We start from the raw sequence: 21,169 nt of genomic DNA on the forward strand, positions 1-21,169 counted from the left end.
TGGGATTAGGTCCCTTGATCAAACAAGAGGCAGAGCCTGGAATCCAAGCAGAATGAGGCATTACACGGGGTTACCCTGCTGCTTCCAATAGCTCTGCCCAAGTGCTGAGGACCTGCCACATCTAGTGGCCTCGGACATTCTCCGATCTGTTGACAAACTCACTCTTAAAATTAACCTGATTTCACTAGGACTGTTCTTGAGGTTGTTTAACTTCCCACGCTGCTTTGTCTTCCTTCTGATCCTTGAACGTATTTAGGTTTCAGGCCCCATGCTGTCTTTCCCATTATCATTTTCCTGCTCAGGATCTGCTTTCACTCCTCTCTTACAGTCCGGTGGCGTGGAATTCCTTGATAAAAGCAGCACCCTGAGTCCAAAGCACTAAAATCCTGAGGTGGGCACACACACACTGCCACTCTGGGCTGCTTTTGCCAGAACTCTTCATCAGAACAGTTTGTTTCAAACAGGACTTTCATCACAGAAACTGGCTTTTCAATCAAGCCCACTGTTTGAGCAGATGACTTCAGCTGTGGTTGGTAATTAGCCTAGCTTAACAAAGCCTCGCTACTAAGCAGAGGATTCTATTACTGAATTAAGATTTATTTCATTTAGGGTAAACTATTCACTGTTCTTAATGAAGATGGTTCTCTGAGCAGTTACCCAAAAATAGGAGTAGAGCAGAGATAATTTCAGGAGTATGTATTTTTTTTTTCCTGAAGTAGAAACAATGTTGTTATTAATTCCTTTATACTTTTTTCATAAAGCAGAAGTATTTCAGCATGGTGGCCATAGCTTGGAAAAAATACTTAGCTTCAACACTGTGTGAAATTAAGGCCAGGAAAAAGGCAAAGAATTAAGGCAGAGTCTAATCCTGAAGGGGGCAAGGACTAGCCCCTTCATCCCTGCTCTATTTGGAGTTTCCAAATTCCAGGATGTGGCTGAGCCGTCCATCGGCCGTAGAGGCCTGCTTCCCCAAGGCACTCAGTATTTGTTGACTGAATGATGTAATGGTTTTCTCTGAGGATAATTTAGTAACTTGAAGATACTAAAATAATTGCCAATTGCTCATCTTAGTAAATTAGTTATCGCTCTTTGTGACCAACTTTTCTGTTTCATATCTTTTTGAACTCATGAGTCCTTGACAGTCCAATTGTTGAAGCCCAGAGGAAATATAACTATCTACCATTCCCAAATTAACTGCATTTCTGTAAACAGCAGAAGTTATTTTTAGGGCTGAAACAATGACCTCACTTTCCCTGGCATGTAGCTTCAGCTGTTTTGATTGTGGGTAGGTCAGGAATGTCCAAAATTCATAAATGACCTATAATGAATCTCTTTGTAAACAAGTATGATCTTTTAATAGGAAATGTTGTATTAAAAAAAAACTATTTACAATAAAAAAGAAACTGCATTATGCTTCCAACAGTTTGAATACAACACAAAAATCTATCTTTTGGTACAAGCACTACACAGAAACTTTGGGGTTAAAACAGTTTTTAAAAACAACTTAAGAGTAGATTATGAAGGCATTCCTGCTTTGGCAAACTCAGGAAGCAACTAATACTATCATGTATATGCAAATTCCACAGTAAATTCTTTTTAAAGCTGAAATGTAGTAAAGTGCTTAACACAGTTAAAACTGGATTTGCTTGGGACAGAGACAAAACAGGACTGTTAGGAAAACTGAAGGGCATATGGGAACATTTTATTTCCTAGGATTTACCTCATCTACCATTCCTTGGAAAGATGCACCAAAACTAACAAAAGCCAAAACAATTGTGACAAACAAATTTCAAACAAGTTGGTATTTTGTCATAAAGTTTAATGATAGTTCAGAAAAAATTCAATGGATAACTTTCTCTGAAAAAATATATTGACTCTGTATAGACTACAGTTATGGGGAAGAGGGCTGGTAAGTTAAATTACCCTCTCGTCTAATCTGAAAATGAAAAAAAGTCCTATTTCCAGTCTGATTATAAAGATAACATGTGCCCAAAAGGCTGAGAATAAATACAGCAAGAAAGGCAAAACTTTAAAGCTAAGGGCATGCAACAAGCTCTAAGCGAGAAGTCTCAGAAATACCCAGGTGGCAACAAGGAACGTTTGGCTGCAGTATGAAGCTCTCAGTCGTCCTTGTCCTTGGCCCCGTGTTTCAGGATGCGCGTGAACTCGATGTAATTGAAATTCCCCTTCTTGTCGATAGGAGCTTCTCTGTAGAGCTCGTCCACTTCCTCGTCCGTAAACCGGTCTCCCATGGTTGTCAGCAGCTCTCGCAGGTAATCCTCCTGAATGGTGCCTAGTGAATAAAAAAGAGATCAGAATGCATACCACCTCTGGATTAATCACAGCTATATTTCACTCAGCAAGTTCTATGTGTTAAAAAAAAAAAAACTATCAATGGGTCTGGTGCAGTAGTCCTTGCCTTGCACACAATGGGATCCCATGTGGGCGCCGGCTCTTGCCCTCCTGCACCCACACAGGAGACCTGGAGGGGAGATCCTGGCTCCTAGCTTTGGATTTGCTCAGCTCCTCTGTTGTGGCCTCTTGGGGAGTGAATCAATGGACGAAGATCTTCCTCTCTGTCTCTTCTCTTCTCTGGTATGTCTGGCTTTCCAGTAAAAATAAATAAATCCTTTAAAAAAAAACCCTATCAATACAAGTTTCTGCCATAGATGGTTATACATGCTTCAGACAGGCTCAGCAGAGGATACAAAATGTCCAGCTGGTGAGTGGCCTCACTCTGCTCCATGAGCCTAACCTGCCTTGACCTCCACCTTCTGATGACCAGGACTAAACCTACACCCAGGGATTTAGCTAGGAGCCCAAGTCTCAGGGTTCCTTAACATACAATCGATGGACATAACTATTTTACAGGCAAGCCTCAGTCACTGGCACACTACAGTCAACAGCACATCACCAGTATTAATAACTGCTCTCAAGGGGAAAACGTGCTATGTGATTTCAGCCTTTTCTGTTTACTTCCAACTTTGGCCATCTTAAGCATCCCACCAGACATCTATGTTGACAAATCTAACATGTATGACAAGCAGACCCAGGCCCAGCTCTACCACGGCTGCTGTGCCAGGCAGCAGGAACGTGGTGGTGAGCCATAAGGTGTGTGCTTTCCCTCGGAACTTTGGGACCATGGTCCTCATAAAATCTGCCAGTGTAAGAGCCACCTAAAAGCACAAAAACAATAAACCCTTGGGGAAGATACTGAGTCTGGCTCTACAGACACCTGTGTCACATGGAGAAGGGTCTCTCAGTTAGAAATTCCAGCATCCTGCTACTGCATACCCAGATGGCAGCACAGAAAAGCTGAAACAGTTGGATCACTGTCACCCATGTGGAAGACTTGGACTGAGTTTGCAGACCTCAGCTTCGGCTCTAGCCTCGGCTGGCCTGGTCTGTGGCTGGAATTTGAGAAGTGAGCCAGCAGGTGGATGTGCTATGTCTCTCAAACAAAGCCAAACTAGGCACAGAAGCCCTAAAGCCAGCCCAGACTTACTGTCAGGTATTAATATGAAAAACATCCCCAAGCAACTGGCAGGAACGAGCATGATGGAGAACCAGAGATAGTAAATGATACTTCAACCAGAGAAATTTCAAATTCATACAATGAAAAAATTAAATCTGATAATTTCTTGGTGAGATTAAACAAATATGCCAATGGGTTGGCACTGTGGCACAGCATGTTAAGCCAAGACGTGCATTCCATATCTGCGCTGCCTTGAGTCTCAGTTGCTCCACTTCCAATCTAGCTCCAGCTCCCTGCTGATGCAGCTGGGAGGGCAGTGAGGAGGCCCTAACTGCCTGGGCCCAGAGGAAGCACCTAGCTCTTGGCTTCAGCTTAGCCCAGACCCAGCCACTGTGACCATTTGGGATGTGAACCAGCAGATGGAGGCTCTTTCTCACTTTCTCCGCCACTCTTGTAACTTTGCCTTTCTAATAAAAAAATACTTAATACCTAGTACACCGATAATAAGTGAACATACTTCCCACTCACATAATGGGGTCCTATTTGGGCCTTTCGTGCTGCTTCCCAGGGCCTACAGTAGCAGGAAACTAAGTCAGGAACTGGAGCCAGGAGAACCCAGACATTCAATGTGGGACACAAGAGTCTTACCTGATGTTTCTATTCCTAGGCCAAATGCTTGTTCCCCCCAAATAAAATTTAAAGATGAGTTTAAGGAGCAGTGTTGTAGTGCAGTAGGCTAAGCCACTGTCTCTAATGCCAGCATCTTATGAGAGTCCCAGTCCAGTGCTTGCTACCCACTTGTGATGCAACTCTCTGCTCATGTGACGGTGAGAGCAGCAGCCAATGACCCACGTGCTTGGCCCAGCCACCCACCTGGGAGACGAGCATGAAGTTCCAGGCTCCTAGTTTCTGCTGGCCCAGCCAGTCATTGAAGCAAATGACAAGTGAAGCAGGGACTGGCATCCCACATGGGCCCTCGTTAGCGCCCTGCTGCTACACCTCCAATCCAGCTCCCTGCTTCAGCCTGAGGAAGTAGTAAAGGCTGGCCTGGAGCCCTGGGAGATCTGGAGGAAGCCCTGGCTCCTGGCCTTGGACTACACTGGCTCTGGCTACTATCACAACCAGCAAGGAGCAATCCAGTGGATGGAGGGTCTTTCTGTCTCTCCCTATCTCTGTAACTCTTTCAAGGAAAATAAATACATCTTAAAAATAAAAAAAAAAAAATGTAACCCAGAGGGTGAGAGATCACTCTTCCTAATTCTGCCTTTTAAATAGATATGATTTTCCCCTTAAGCTTTACTTATTTTTACTGGAAAGGCAGATGTTACAGAAAGCTCTTCCGTCTGTCCACTGGCTCATTCCCTATACCAGCCCTGACAGCCAGAGCTGAGCTGACCCAAACCTAGAAGCCAGGAGCTTCTCCCAGATCTGCCATGTGCCCATGGACTTGGGCCATTCTCCACTGCTCTTCCAGGTTATAAGTAGAGAGCTGCATCAGAAGTGCAGCACCTGGGACACAAACCAGCATCCAAATGGGATGCTGGCACTACAGGCAGAGGATAAGCTCTCCATGCCACCACACTTGGCCCCAATATATAAAAATTTTTAAAAAATCATAAACAAGGTTTACTAATAGGTATGACCACTGAGATAAGTTTATGGATACAACATTTTTCTTTTTTAGTTTTATATTCCTCCATTAAAAAATGTTCACAGTAGAACATTCAAGCAACATGAAAGTGTCTACAGGGAAAGTCAGTCAGTCTCCTCTGACTCCTCCATCCCATCCCTTACAGAGCTAACTGCTAGAGCTGTGACTGTAAAAGCTGAGCGGGAAGCGGTGCGACACCAAGGTGGGGAGGAAGCAACGGCGGAAGTTAGCAAGCTCATGCACGTGAGTCTAAGGGAGCTGAGATGACCCCAGAGACAGTGGTGGACTTCAGTCAGATGTAAAACAGTCCATGAGATGGATGTCCACATTATGTGAGCAGGGAATCGCAGAAAACATTCCCTTTTATATTAATCCATGAACTACACCAGGCACTTCGTCGTGGAGAACTGACTGTCAGGCAGTTTCCTATGCACTTCCTGGACTCCATTTCATTTCTCCCTTTAATCCATGAGGCAGGAAATGTTATTGCCAATCTTATGAATAACAAAGGCTTGGAGAAGCAGCCTGCCCCAAATTACATGATATAAAGCTGAAGAAAAAGTTTAAACCAGGTGGTCTCATTACAGAGCTCAAGGTCTGCTGGAATTATTTTAAAATAGAAATTAGAGAGCAGACTTCAATCATTTCACAGCTAAGAGATTCCTGGTAAGCACATGCATGTGCTGGTACTTGACCCAGAAGGCTCTGAGACAGGGTTTTCATGCAACACACATTGACTGACAGCCTAAGCCCTTGTGAAATGAACACTCTAAAGGAAGAGCAACTCCAATATCCCAAAAAGGCTCAAACGCAATCTATTAACTTGGAAACCACTAATATTTAAGGGCAGTGGCAAAAGTAAGTTATGAGCATAATCAAGGAGAGCCCTATCCAAAATAAATAAAAGATGTAGTATAAACCCTGCAGTAATATCATGTTTTAAGTTATTGTATATTTTAGTTACTATAACTAAAAGTTAAATCCTTTTGTAATGAAAGGCTACCCTGACTGACCTGTGGCTTCTTCATCGAAGCAGGCGAAGGCGTTGCGGATGACGTCCTCGGGGTCTGTGCCGTTCAGCTTCTCCCCAAACATGGTGAGGAACATGGTGAAGTTGATGGGGCCCGGCGCCTCGTTCATCATGGCATCCAGGTATTCATCCGTGGGGTTCTTCCCTGTAACAAGGCAGGAACAGGGCTAAGTACATGACAAAAGCACACCAACTATTAAGTATGGAAAACATTTTAGTAAAAGATTATCACACTTTGCTGTTTGTATTCAAGACAATGAATTGGGCTGATATTAAAAGTCTGGAGATTTGGGTATTTCTTTCAGAAGCTCAGTGGTTTCTCTCTCTCTCTCTCTCTCCCTCTCTCTCTGTCTCACACACACACACACACACACAGCACCTGCAGGTGGTCCCAGTGGGAAACAACATTCCAGACTTTGACTCTTGGTAAGCAGACTTATCAGGCCAGATTCACACAGCTGTAAGATTCATGACACAACCATGAAGAACATCATGGAAATCCTTCCTGATATGTTCCTACTAAAAGTAAGCATTACCCAGTGAGGCAAGCATATCGTGCAGGTCCTCCTTGTCGATGAAGCCATCTCGATTCTGGTCGATCATGTTGAAGGCCTCTTTGAACTCCTGGATCTGTGACTGGTCAAACATGGCGAACACATTGGACGTGGCGCGCTGAGGGCGCTTCTTGGTGGTCTTGGTCTTGGCCCTTTTGCTCGACATGGTGGTGGCTAAATCCTAAGGAGAAAATACAAGGAAAAAGGTCAACATCTAATAAAAATAACTACTGAAGCAAACAATCAATCCTCTAGAGAATGATGTCTCTTCCACAGAATAATGTCACTTGGTAAAAATCTTTCCACTGAACAAAACCACTATGCAAAGAAACAAGAGAGAAAAACAACTAGATTCCTGCTTTCAGTTCACTCATCTTCTATAAATAGCCCATCACTAACTTCACATTCCAAACCACAACCCTCATTAACACAAAGCACACAGACGATCGACAAGTTACATGTTCCCAGTACTGCTGTGCAGCCCGACACTGCATGACCAAGCGTACTGCTTCAGTAACAAAACACCAGAGTAAAGAACAGAAGCTGCCAGTTTTACACCTGAGCGTTACAGGCCTGCTGAGAAACACTAACTCATTTCCCACATGGCCATCCTTCCCTGATGCTCCAAACAGCCTGGCTTGTTCTGTGGCTAACACAGAGGCAACAATGCCAGAAAAAGGACGGCGTGATGCAACAACTGCTACTCCCAAACAGCCTTCTTTGACTTTCAACTAACTTTCTTAATACACTCTCTTCTGAGTCCAGGTCACTCAAGGTACATATTTGCTGAAAGACTAATGGCAAGGTATAGAAAATTGCGGTTAAATCTATAATTAAGTTTTACAGACACTGCACTCAATCCAAACACAAACCAGTTTCTTGCAAAAGAGCCACACTAAATCATTTGAAATAAGTAAAACCTCCAGACAGAAATCAAGGTACAAGTTTTAAAAGTGATCTAGTTTCTAAAACATTCTAGAAAGCTTCCAAGGTTATATAGAAATTGCCTTTGTTTAAGTATCTAAGATCATCCCTGTAAAACTTAGGTTGAAAATAAAGTGAATGAAAGGCAATCTTTTCTCTCTCCATCTTTAGGCTATAAAAATCTATTTGAAGCTTAAAATCCCCTAGTCACCGGATAATAAGATTCTACCGTACCATCCTTCAGAGCAGAGGTGGAGACGATGGTCTGTAAAAGCTCAGACCAGCCAGAGCACGCAGTTATAGCCTTCCAAGCTGGGCTAAAATGGGCTCCACTGATATCACTCCTTGACCAGGACAACAATTTTAAAGCTTACGTCCTGAAAACAACATCTAGCTATGATGTGGCCAAACACCATGCCCTTGCTCTAAAAATAAATCTATGGACTGCAAAGAATGAACTACCTAGATCTTTGCACTCCAAAGGGAACCACAGAATGTTTCCTATGAGTTTTAAAAAGTTAACTTTTTACATTCTTTCCTTGAGTATACTACATCACTTGGGCTCAATTCAATTATGATAATAACATGAAAAGCACTGCCTTAAATTTTTGGAAAGTTATCTGTCTTCAGATTTTAGCAGGAAATTCCAAAGGGTCGCCACGAATTCCAGTTCATCTAATATAGCACGCTGGAATGCTGCTGGGAAGATGCAGCCTCCACCACACAGCAGTTAGGCTGCGGCCTCCTCCTGGGACTTCTAGTTTCCTGTAAGTATTTTTAGGGGGCTGCCTTCCACAACTTACTTAAGCCATTCAAGAGCATGCATATTCACGCTAACGCTTGGGGGCGGGGGAGAAGGGGAAGTAACTCCCATTCTCATCCAAACTATGTAGAGTTGCAGCTATTCCTCTCAAAGCACTGTTGTGAAAAACCCTCTAAAGCACTCAAGGACTTGGGCTACATGCCTGAGACCCAACCAGGGGCACATACTTGCCAGTGCCTATCTCTTGAATATTTCAGACACCACAGGGCTTTGCAAGTGAAAACGCATCTTTAAAAACAGTCTGCTTTGAATGGCAACACTGCCTTCCCCTGATGATGGCAGACATTTTTACAAAGACACAGATAATGACAAGTGAACTGGATGACATGTCGACTCTTTAATCTACATAGTCCCAGGTTACTAGAGGTCCTTTGAATATCTTTTAAAAATGTATAGTTTGGGCTGTAAAGTTTAACACTAAAAAAAAAATTTCAACACACTAGAAGGTTTTCAAGGTTAAGGTTGTATTTTTTCCCAGAAGCAACAATGGTGTCACATACTACATTTCTTGAGCTCGTTTGATACTCAATCTTATAACTTTACATACACAGGGATTAAATGTCATTACTGTTGAATGCTAGTTAAAGTTAAGAAAAGTAAGGCATGTCTATTCTTCAAGAAGCTTAAAATATATGTGGGGAGGCAACAATAAAGAAATGTAGTCATTGGTTAAACTTAAGAAATGAGTCCATAGCTTTCATTCCAAAGGTATGACTCGACAGCTAAAACAATGTGTGGTGATGACAAATAACTCATAAAGTGGGATATGATTTTCAAACACTCAGCATGCAGAGATTTTCATGAGTTTAAGATTGAGAAAGGAGGAGACACTGAAATCCTGTGAGGCATCATTTGGAAAGTACATGTTGTCTTTAGAACTAAGAGATCCGGCTTACTGCTGACAAATTAAGGTAGTTAATTTCATCCAGAATTGGCACTGTGGTATTGGGAAGTTGGTCTCCAGAGCCATCCCGGAGCCGTTCCTCAGCGGGCACACAGCTTCACCGGCCCTGGAGTAAGTGTGCCACAATGTGGGCGGAAGGAACACCGGCAGGAGGATGCAGACCAGCATCACTGGGGACAGGCTGGTGTCTTCTTCACCACGCCTGGTTTGCTATTTTGCTTTTCCCCCAACTGTTCACACAGCACAACTTCAAGCCATGAACAGTTCTCACAGAAGTTTAACAAGGAGTAACACCAAATTGGAACTATTTCATTAATTGGGTAATCAGTTCACATTCTTGGTTTAGGATCTATAGGAAGGCAGTCAGGTAAGCGCCTAAGATTCCTGAATTCTGAGATCCTCAAAGTGGAGTCTTTAGTTTTGAAGGATCAGAGAAAAGCTCTCTGGTGTGAAGAGATACTTGTGTTAAACTCAGAGCAGAGAAGCTTGCAAAACAGGCTTCCACAAAATATCTGAGGACTTCCCAGGGAGTGAAGGAAAGGCAGTGAGGACTGGGAGGGCGGCCCAGTGCGCCCATGGAAACGAGCATAAACCGAGGAGGGCAGGGGAACACGGGGGGCAGCCGATCTGTGATTTTTTTTTTTCTTAATCTGATTCAATCACTAAGGGTAAAAACACAAGAGGGGAACGTAAGCCAAGGCAGATCTTTTCCCTCCAACACCATGGGTAGGCCAAGACTTCAGAGCCTCTAGGAATTCGCTGACTTTTTAAATCTACGAAGACCATAAAGATGCAAATAAGCCACACGAACATACACTTTAGATTGTTTTAGTGAAAAAATCCCAGAGTTTGACATTTGTAAAATGGTAATATTTAGGAAACAGCTTTGAGAAAACAAATTAATACTATTCTAAGATACATTCTTTAATCAAAAACTCCCATTTTTCAAGCATCGGCCTGAGACAGCACCTTGTATTTGGTCTGCTTTCCAAATGCAGAGCAATCTACCCTTTCCATCAATTCACTCCCCCCCCCCACTCCTTTTTTTTTTTTTCAAGCTAAGTAATTGTCCAGTGCTAACAACAACGTTTAAAAAGCCATTTCCAGGTGGCTGTTTCCGGTCCAACTAAACCAAGTTTTCACATCTTACTCAAACTTCCGGTTAGGGGTGGGAACAATTTTCTAAGACCGCCACACCCTAAAGTTCTACCACTCAACAAAGGCAGCGAGCAGCCCCTACTGAAGACCTGCCAGAACACCAAGTAAAGGCCGGAGGTTTTAAGAAACATTCGCCTCCCTCACGATTACCTATAAAACTTTCTAAGCACTCAAAAAGTTGACATCTCAGCTGAGCCACATATCCAGTTCTTCGAAGAACTGACTCGGGCTTTCCCACACAACACTGAGTTGCAAATCCACACCCAGTATCGCACACTAAGTCCCAAACCCTGTTCTAGGTCCCTGCATGTATCACTTAGCGACTGCAGCTTGAGTCGGCTATTCCAGCGAGGCGGTGGGCGCACAGCTGCACAAACTGCTGCCGCACAGGGGACATGAGGACACGCTTTTTTGCCTCCCCGCCCCAAGCAAACACTCTAGAATCGGGTAAGTTCACGTTCGGAACTAAACATAGTCCTGGAGTCAGCCCCGTGGCTCTCGGGTTTCGCGGGCTGGACAGCCGCCCAAGCTCGAGGCGCCGGCAGGAGCAGCCAGCCACACCGCCCGAGCAAGCCTCTGTGCGGGTACGTCCTCCGCAGCTGGCCCCTGCCTGGGCTCCGGCCGCTACACCTGCCCAGGAGCCCTTCTCGAACAGGAAGCAGCCGCGCCCGCTACACCTGTCCAGGTGCCCTTCTCGAACAGGACGCTGCCGCCCCGCGGAGATGCGTCCCCGGGCGGGGCCCCGCGCGCCCTCCAGCCGGCATCACTCACCCCGCACGGCCTCGAGAACCAGAAAGCCTCGGTGAACTCCTCGCCGCCGCTCCCGACACCTGTCCACCCACAGCGCGGCCAAACACCAACACTTCCGGCCTCCGCAGCACAGACCGGAAGGAAACCCAGTCACCATTCGCCGGCCACAGAGTGGGCTTGACTTCATGAGAGTGGGACAGAGAGGGGTGGCAGCCGGGAGGACGAGGGGGCCCAGGATCGGCCGAATGCGCGAGAGGGAAGTCGCAAGCTGGCTATGTAGAACGTAGAGGCTGTGCTACGGGCTCGTGAGGGTTTCATGACAGTTTCTTGGTGTTTTTATAGGAATCCGGCTTGTGATGGAACTCTCCGTGCCCCCCTTTTCCATGTCCGCACATGGTTGCGTCTGTCTCGGCACATTCCAGGGCCCGGCGCGGGGCGGGGCGCGCGAACCCAAGGCCTTGTAGGGAAGTCGCCGAGCGGCTGGCGGGCCCCACGTGACCCGGACGCGAGTGCGCCTGCGCGGGGCCGCCTCGCGCGGTGTTCGAGAACCGGCCTGAGGGTGTGGAGCTGTACGCTGTCATTTTAGCAACAATGGCACCCCTCCCACACAGGAGAAAACAGTATGAAGTCCCAGGGGCTGTCAGTCAGGCATCCACTCTCTTCCTAGGTCTCGAGTGAGTGACCCAAGACTTTTCCTCTTTTGCTGTTCCTTTTTTCCTTCCCGAACCGCTTGGAAGAAGGTGACTTGGACCCGAGTAGGAAGGCAGACAGGCGACTCTCGCCCCACCTCTCACAGGTGTGAGTGAAAGCAGGGAAAATTGTGCTCCGCTTGCCTACAAGAACTTTCTGCCTTCTAGAAAGCCCTTGCCGGTTCTGCCTCGCCTGTGGCGCTTTGGGCGAGGACCGGCGATGTCCGCCCTCAGCTGTGAACGGAGGGGCCTGGTTCGGTTCCTGTTGCCAGGCCTTTCTGAATCTCGGGGGTGGGGGGGCACCCGTAGCCTTGGCCGTGGAACCCGGCTCTCGCCTGAGTCATACTCCTGGAAAGGAAACGCCACTCTTAAAGTTGTGGACTGAGACACCCCGCATATCTGTCTAGTCCAGTTTCTGTCTTAAAGGAACGCGGGCGCATTCGGGGTGTTCACATTCCAAAGTTCCAGATAAAGCCAATGGGAAGGGGAAAAAAAAAATGTCCCAGTCCTGTAGGTGACGGAAACAAAGGTGGTCCGTTCCTCAAACCCCCGTGATGGTATCTAGGGGATACTAGTTAAAAACACGAATCATCCAGTTCTCCAGCCCGCAGGATCGGAGTCTTCACGGGCGGGTCCTGAAGTCATAGATGTAACAGGGTCCAGAGTGGTGGCCACTCGGGACACGGGTAGCCCGAGTGTGGCCGCCTGCAGTGCGTGGACACGTCCACAGGATGGTGCCCTGCCACCGGGGACAGGGCGAGCCTTCCTCTGCCAGGCAGCTAGCCTCCTCCGGGAAAGCAAAAAACAGAAACCTCCCAGGAGAGGTTTCCCCTTGGGCTTCCTCAGTGGCAGATAACTTCCTTGTTTTTCAAGAGCCTCCACTCTGTTACAAAACAGCAACTGCTTCCCCCTAGCTCGGTGACGGGCTGTGTGGTTTAATGCTTTTCGCAATGGGAACAGTGGTGGTGGCCACCTGGGTGGGGGGTGCCGCGGTGGAGGGGTGCGGGAGTGGAATAGACACAGTCACTGCGGGAGGGTGTTGGAACAATGGGTGCAACTAGGGAAGGCCTCGAGGAGGGAGCGATCTGGGCACTGGGCATGGAGAGCTGGCTGATGGGAGAATAACGAATTGTGCACTTTAAGATCATTTGTTTATTTCATTCCACGAGTTAACCATGGCCACGCATAGAGCAACAAGCCATTGTGGAAAAGAAAATCCTTTAACAGGCCATCTGTTTCCACACTAGCTCCTGACAATTAGACCCTCTGACTCTTCCTGGTATCTTGTCCTGTTGGACTCAAAGATCTTGGCTTTCTGATGAGAATCTCCTTTCTACCCTCTTACCCAAAGTTTGGAAACTTGGTTCCAACTTCAGATGCTGGCCAGTCAGGATGCTACCTGAGGCCCAATTTTCTGATGTGGAACATGAGGCTAACATCTCTCTTGCCTACTGTATAGGATTTCCTAATTAATGAGAATCTTCTATGAAAGTTTTTGCTTAAGTCATTGCTTACAGTAATGACTCCAACTTTTGACTAAGGTCCAGGCACAATAGCCTCGTGGCTAAAATCCTCATCTTGCATGTGCCAGGATGCCATCTGGGCACTGATTTGTGTCCCAGCTGCTCTGCTTCCCTTCCAGCTCCCTGCTTGTGGTCTGGGAAAGCAGTCAAGGACCGCCCAAAGCCTTGGGACCCTGCATCCACATGGGAGACCCAGAAGAGCTCCTGGCTCCTGGCTTGGGATCAGCTCAACTCCAGCCATTGTAGCCATTTGGGGAATGAAGATCTTTCTGTCCCTCTTTCTGTAAACCTACCTTTCCAATAAAAATAAATAAATCTTAAAAAAAAAAAAAAACTTTTGACTAAAACTCATGGTTAGAACTTTCTGTCCCTAAACAATACTTGACTCCCTATGATACTTTTAATGTTTTTTCATCTGAGATTAGACTGTAAAAGAAAGAAAAGAAACTGAATTACAATGTGTCTATCATGTACTACATATTTCACTTTAGAAACCTAGCAAATTTCTAACCACTTTTCTAACCTAGCAAATTTCGTGCCTTTTAACCAAGACTAACCTGGAGCTTATAATCCAAATGCAGTGGTTCCAGTGCTTGCAGTAGCTTATTTCACTGAGCATAATGGTCTCTAGCCGGGACTATTTGGTTGCAAATGGTAGAATTTTATTGTTTTTGGGTCCTGTGCGGTAACTTAGCAGCTGAAGTCTTCACCTTACAAGCACTGGGATCCCATATAGGTGCTGATTCTAATCCTGACAGCCCTGCTTCCCATCCAGCTCCCTGCTTGTGACCTGGGAAGGCAGTCAAGGACTGCCCAAAGCCTGGGAGCGACATGGGAGACCCAGAAGAGCTCCTGGCTCCAGGCTTCAAATCGGCTCAGCTCTGGCCATTGCAACCACTTGGGAAGTGAACCAGCAGACAGAAGATCTTCCTTTCTGTCTTTCCTCCTCTCTGTAAATCTGCCTTTCCAATAAAAATAAATACATCTTAAATTTTTCCTCATTCTTTTTAATGACTGAGTAGTATTCCATAGAGTAGATATACCACAGTTTCTTTATCCAGTCCTTTTTTGGTGGGCATCTGGGTTGTCTGCTATTGTAGATTGTTCTACTCTAAATATAGAATTACAGCTTCCTTTCTTATGTGCATATTTCATTTCTTTTGGATATACTCCCAGAAGTGGGGTAGCTGGGTCATTACAGCAGATCAATGTTCAGTTCTCTTAGCACTCTCAGACTGACTTCCAACTAATGGTGGTACTAGCCTACACTCCCACCAGCAGTGAAGAGGGGAACCTTTCTCCCTACATCCGCACCAGCAGATATTGTTAGTAAATTTCTGAATGTATGCAAATCTCACTGGAATTAGGTGAAACCTCAGTGTGGTTCTCATTTGCATTTACCTGACACCTACAGAGCCTGAACATTTTTTTCATATGTCTATTAGTCATTTGAATTTGTTCTTTTGAAAAGTGTGCATTTCCTATGTGCATTTCTTCTCGGGGTTGTTTTGCTCTCATTGGGTTTCTGAAGATCTTTGTAAATCCTTGGTATTAGTCCCTTAATGGTTGTGTGGTGAGCAAAGTCTCCCATTCCATTGGCTGCTTCTTCACTTTGTTGATGTTTTCTTTACAATACAGAAGCTTCTTAGTTTGATGTAATCTCATTTGTTTATTTTTACTTTGGCTGCCTGTGCTTTTGGTGACTTTTCTAAAAAAATCTTTACCAATGCCTGTATCTTATAAAGTGGTTCATATGTCTTCCTCTAATAGTTTCATGGTTTCTTGGTGTAGGTTTGGGTCCTTGATCTATTTAGAATTAATTTTTTTATAAGGTGAGAGTTAAGGGTCTTGATTCTTACTTCTACAGGCTGCTATCTAATTGTCCCCACAGCATTTGTTGAAGAGACCAACCCTTTTCCCCCTGGGTTATTTTCAGTTCTCTTGTCAAAGATTAGTTAGCTGTACTTGTTTGGGCTTCCTTCAAAAGGGTCTCCTTCAGGAATTGCTGGGGAATTTCTCCCATACAGAGGATGGGAGAAGGGTAAGCCTGGGAGAAGGAAGGATAGGATTTCTGACAGAAAGCAGGTGCCACTCACTGGGGTTAGGAAAACAGGAGCAGAAGAGGTTTGGAAGATAGAGTGTCAGGGGGCAGGAAATGCCAACATTTGGGATGTTTTAATGCAATAGATTAGACATCTGTACTGAATGAAGTCTTCACCAAACTATAGCATAGACAGACAAAAATAAAAACATATAAAATAGCTGTTAGATATTGTGGAGGATATACTGATGTGATCTATATATATTCAATAGGAAATCGAGGACAAAATATAGGTGAAAATGGGGAAAAAAGAGAAATAATGGCTGAAATTTCTGTAAAGCCAAAACTCCTCATTCAGGTGGAAAGTGCACTGTGAATATATAAAATCTGTGTTAAGTCACATCACAGCTTCAGACATGAAAGATAAAAGGAAAACAGTAGAAGCTGCGAGAGAGGAAAGGCATTGGCTGCAGTGGAGCAACAGTTAGCCTGACAGCACGCTTTTCTCCACAAACACTGCCTGCTGCAAGTAGGACAGCCATGTCTTCAGAGTGCTAAGGGAAGGATCTGCTACTCCTCACATAAGGTGTTTTGCAGGGAGGCGGGGAGGCGGGAAGGGCGGGCTGCTGGGTAGGAGCTTGGCAGTGCTCTCCAAAGAATTCTAGAAGCTGGCCATTGTAAAATTGCTCAGGTCTAGAGCTTGATCTCCTTGCCTCTTTGAAGAGCTGAGATAGATTTACTAGGGGTCACATTGTTGTCAAATTGGGGCAGGTTTATGGCATGGTGAGTAAAGCTATTTCCTGCCACACTGGCATCTCCTGTCTGCTGATCCAGCTCCTTGCTAATGGCCTGGAAAGAAAAAGGGTTCAAGAGTTTCAAAGACCCAGAGGAAGTTCTTGGCTCCTGGTTTTGGCCTGGCCCAGTGCTGGCCATTGTGGCCATCTGGAGAATGAACCAGTGGATAGAAGATCTCGCTCCTTATATCTCTCCTTCTCTATCTCCCAAATAAATCATCATTTAATAGATTCTTTGTCTTATAACATGTCCTCAATAGATGTATTGACAACTAATGCTCAGCTAATAATGAGCATCTGAGTCATCGGTCAACATTTTAAGATAATATCATATTCAGCATCTGGAAAAGTATAACTTCATATTGGCTTCACTATTCCATGTGCATTTAACTTGCTTCCCAACTAGCTTGTAAACATATTCTATTTTACTTTCACAATAGTTAAGTCAATTTTTTCATGGTACAGATTTATAAAAGATTCATTTTATAAAAGATTGATTTAAAATAAATTAAGAAGAGGCTGTAACAGCCAGGCCTGGGATCCACAGAAGCCAAGAGTCTGGAACTCTGTCTGGTCTTCCTCATGGATGGCAGGGGCCCACATACACGGAGCACCTGCTGCTGCCTTCGCAGGGAGCTTGGATAGAAGGGAAACAGCTGGGACTCAGCCTGTGCTCAGTCTGATATGGAAAGCTGACAGTGCAGGAGCGGCTGAACCCATTGTGCCACAATGCCAGCCCTCAAAAGTTATTATTTTTCTTCGCTGAGAATTTCTCCCAAACTAGACTTTGTGCCAAGTGTTTTATACACATTGCCTCTCATTAGCTGCAGGGTAGCTGATGTCATTTCCGTTTTGCAGCTGAGGAACCTGAAGCTTAGGGCAGTGACCTCCCCAAGGGCATACTGCGAGTAAAAGGAAAACTCCAGAATCTGACCCTAGGTTGTATGGCCTCGGAACCTGATCCTTTGGTCTCTGTGGAATGCTGACTGGTGAAACATGCAAAGTGTTAGCAAGAATGAGCACATTAATAATTTGGAGTAGGCATATCTACCTGAAAAGTCACTGACTTGCTTTTCACAGACCTGTCCTGCAGGCTTGGCTCCTGTGCAATCAGCACCTTGGGAAAATGCCTACCTTAGCAGCTCCCCATAAGTGTTACACCTTTTGATTCTGAATTCCTCTTAGAGTAATAATGGTAGATAAAAGTAATTCTTGTGCTGCTGTTTTCATTTCATGTAACTAGTCAACAATTTTTCTGGAGTGCTTCCTTTGAATTGCCCCAGGAGTGCCGATCCAAGAAGGCTTTGGCAGTGGTCCCAGTAATCCTTAAAGACCAAGGAGGTAGAAGTTAGGAGGCTTGCAGGGACCTTGTGAACGTCAGCATTCTTCAGTGTCTTACTGTAGGCTACACAATTCATTAATTGTTTCAGTAAGAATGAGCCAGGATATTAAGGTAGATTTACACTACTTTTGGAGAGTGTCTTATTCTGGGTTCCCAGAACCCTGCACAATGCCAGAAATGTCATGTGTGTTCAATAAAATCTGTTAAAATAGTAAACTCTTCATTAAGGATGCTGAGAGGAAAGGAAGAAATAAAATGGAGGACTTCTCCAGAGTGGCCAAGTAGTGAAAGCACTTGTGTGCAGCTCAGTCCATTGAATATTGCCCATCGCATGTGTGGACTGACAAGTCCAGAATGGAATTCTCTTGGTGCTTAGGGAGTGGAGGTCAGCAGGTTATCCATAGAGAAGTTGACTCACGTTTGGATATATAGATCCACTAGAAATGGTTGTCCAGGGCAGGGGAAAACAAGGAATAAAATCTTTAGTAGTATTATGTTCATTCTTTCTGTAATTCTGTTTTACACACTTTCATTTAAATACTTCGTTCGCATCTTTGACTAAGCGTAACTTTAAAACATTACAAAAGAACAAATTTGAATAAAGAGAAAATTGGCCAAGTAATGAAAACTATCAGTAGAAATAGATTAAAAACTACAGTACTTCGCACACAAATTCCCAAGTATAACAATGGTGAAAGAGATAACTTTTTACAAAACACAGTGAACAAGTATACTTTAAAACAACAAAAAAAAATTAATTCAGGTTAATCTCCTCACATACCACAGTTAATTGCAGCTGACAGAGTTAAGCATAAAAAATGAAGCATAGCAAATTTAATACAGTAGAATTATAAAAGTATCTTTGTTGAGGAATACAATAAAAAAGAATGAAAGTATTTTATAAGGCTTCAGTTAAGATATATCATTGGCATATAAAACACATGCTTAAGCTTTATGATGTAACATAAGTGTGCATTTGTGAAATTGCTACCACAATCAAGAAAATGAACTCACTTATCACCCCCAAAATTTCCTCATGGCCCTTAGTCTATCCTTCCCTCCAATGTCCCTCCACCTTCAGCCCCCAGGCAACCACCGATCTGCTCTCTCTTACTATTCTTCTTTGCGTGACTATTAGTTTTTGACTGGTGAAAGTGGCACTTATTATATAATTGATGGTTTTACTTTTATAAAAGCCAAAATGTATTGGGGGGAAAAAAAGGCCAGAAAGCAGTGAAAATTTTTTGATAAATATGACAATAAAAACTTAATATCAAACATATAAAACATTGAATAGAAACAGTATTTTACTTTGGCTTGATTGATAACAGGAAACAGACACACAGCTCAAATAATAGGAAATATATTTTAGGGATACCCATGAACAGATCTAAACTGGAAAATTGCTGAATACAGAGGTAGCTTGAAGGATTGGCTCTTTGGTTTGTCTCTCATAGGCAAAATGACTGTCCTGCAGTTGCATCTTTGCTTCTTTAAGCACCTCTGTTTTGGTTGCTCTCTACCAACTGTCTTTCTCTCTAAATTTGACATGTAATTTCATAGTTTGTTTGCCAGAGTTTATCTGATTCTAGATTATGCCTATGGCATCTTTTTGATGTAAATTGGTGACTAGGGATGTACATAGGATCTTGAAAAAGAATCCATGGAAGATGAATATTTTGAGAAACTATGCATGAATAAATATTTTAACATGTTTTCACAAAGATAAACTTACAGCTTAATTTTCTACTAACTCATTTGAGCTTCCTTGTATATGTCAATTACATTTTTTTGTTTAAAGATTTATTTTATTTTTATTGGAAAGGCGGATATACAGAGAGCAGAGAGAGAGGAAGATCTTCCATCCGATGATTCACTCCCCAGGTGGCCGCAAGGGCTGGAGCTGAGCCAATCCGAAGCCAGGAGCCTCTTCCGGGTCTCCCACACAGGTGCAGGGTCCCAAAGCTTTGGGCCGTCCTCGACTGCTTTCCCAGGCCACAAGCAGGGAGCTGGATGGGAAGCGGGGCTGCCAGGATTAGAACCAGCGCCCATATGGGATCCCAGGCGTGCAAGACAAGGACCTTAACCACTGCACCATTGCACTGGGCCCATGTCAATTACATTTTGATTTGTATCAATAAATTAGATCTGTTATGTTTTATAAGTGGTATTTTGCAATAGTTATCTACTTATGTTTGACTTATTCGGCGTAACATCTTTGAGCTTCTTCCATGTTGTTGATTTCCTTCCTTTTTAAGGCTGAACAATATTGTATTTTCTGTTTCACAATTCCTGATACTAATTATATTTTTAATCAAATGAAAGAGAAAAAAATACAGTCAATAAAGTGGGAAAAAAAAAAGGAGAAAGAAGATAAATATTAAGCAAGCAAGCAAGCAAATGGATGGGCATTTGACTTGGTGGTTAAGAAACTGGTTGGGATCCTGGATCCTGGATCAGAGTACCTGTGCTGGAGTCCAGCTCTGTTCAGTTATGGTCTCCTGATAAGTGCTCACCCTGGGAGGCAGCAGCGACAGCTTAAGTAGGGGGTCCCTGCTGCCCATATGGGAGACCTGGATTGAGTTTTCAGCTCCTATCTTTGGCCCTGGCCTACCTCAGGCCATTGAGGGCATTTGAGGATCTGTTGCTCACTCACTCACTCTTTTCCCCTGTCTCTCATTCTCTCTCAAATTGTGTTTCCTTCTTTCTTTCTTTTTTTCTTTCTTTCTTTCTTTCTTTTAATAAGGGATGTCACAATTTGGAAGGAATTTAAACATTGAGTGCATATCATTCTAGACATCTGTTTATGAATAAGCAGAAAAATAGAAATAATGCCCAGCAATGGGTGTCAGGGCCGTCTTGCTTTCCAAATACTAACAGCTCCCTTGACTGGACATAGATGCAGTAGGCTTCCGGAGGCTAGTGGCTTGGCCCTCTCTCAGAATCCATCCACTAATTCCTAAACCACACATGTAGGCAAGGAAGTTCTTACTGAATTTCTCCTTTTTAAAAAATTTATTTGAACATCAGAATTCTAGAGAGAGCAGGAAAGGCAGAGAGAAATCAAGATCTTTAATCCATTGATTTGCTGTTCAGATTGCGAAGGGGCTATGGCTAGACCTGGCCAAAGCTAGGAGCTCCGTCTGGGTCTCCCACATGGGTGACAGGGCCTAAACACTTGGACCACCTTGTACTGTTTTTCCCAGACCATTAACAGGAAGTTGAATCAGAAGTGAGCAGCTGGTTTGGCATGGTGTACACATCATGGGCCAACCCAGTTCTCTTATAAACTGAACAGTTGACCCCCACATAGAGTCTGAGCTCTTGTTTGTTTTATCTCTAAGCAATTCCTGAGCACAGCAGAACTATCCTATACACATATTTTCTAGTTTTCTTCATTCATTACTTTTTTTTTTATTAAATGTCCATTATGTGTCTTGTCAGGAGTTGTGCTAAATCCTGGAAGTACTTAGACTGGAAGATTCAACTCCTGCCCTTAGGTAACTCACAG

At 44.1% G+C, this 21,169-nt stretch overlaps 1 protein-coding gene across 1 annotated transcript; it reads right to left on the bottom strand.

Annotated features, from left to right (window-relative positions):
* Positions 1 to 1,802: 1,802 nt before the first annotated feature.
* LOC121149882 (myosin regulatory light polypeptide 9) lies at positions 1,803 to 11,449 on the bottom strand. Its single transcript, XM_040970539.1, has 4 exons — positions 11,291 to 11,449; positions 6,693 to 6,891; positions 6,140 to 6,301; positions 1,803 to 2,293 (listed from the first exon to the last, which is right to left on the bottom strand). Exons 2-4 carry the CDS (start codon positions 6,874 to 6,876, stop codon positions 2,121 to 2,123), a joined length of 519 nt encoding a protein of 172 aa, XP_040826473.1. The 5' UTR covers positions 6,877 to 6,891; positions 11,291 to 11,449; the 3' UTR covers positions 1,803 to 2,120.
* Between the last annotated feature and the right edge of the window lie 9,720 nt (positions 11,450 to 21,169).

This window comes from Ochotona curzoniae, unplaced genomic scaffold, assembly GCF_017591425.1.
Source record: "Ochotona curzoniae isolate NIBS_2020 unplaced genomic scaffold, NIBS_Ocur_1.0 scaffold_4812, whole genome shotgun sequence".
NCBI classification, from domain to species: Eukaryota; Metazoa; Chordata; class Mammalia; order Lagomorpha; family Ochotonidae; genus Ochotona; species Ochotona curzoniae.

Coding starts and splice junctions, on each gene's coding strand:
- LOC121149882 (XM_040970539.1), bottom strand. CDS start 6,876: ATGTCGAGCAAAAGGGCCAAGACCAAGACCACCAAGAAGCGCCCTCAG. Junction 6,302..6,692: donor CGATATGCTTGCCTCACTGG/GTAATGCTTACT, acceptor GCCTTGTTACAG/GGAAGAACCCCACGGATGAA. Junction 2,294..6,139: donor CTTCGATGAAGAAGCCACAG/GTCAGTCAGGGT, acceptor TTTATTCACTAG/GCACCATTCAGGAGGATTAC.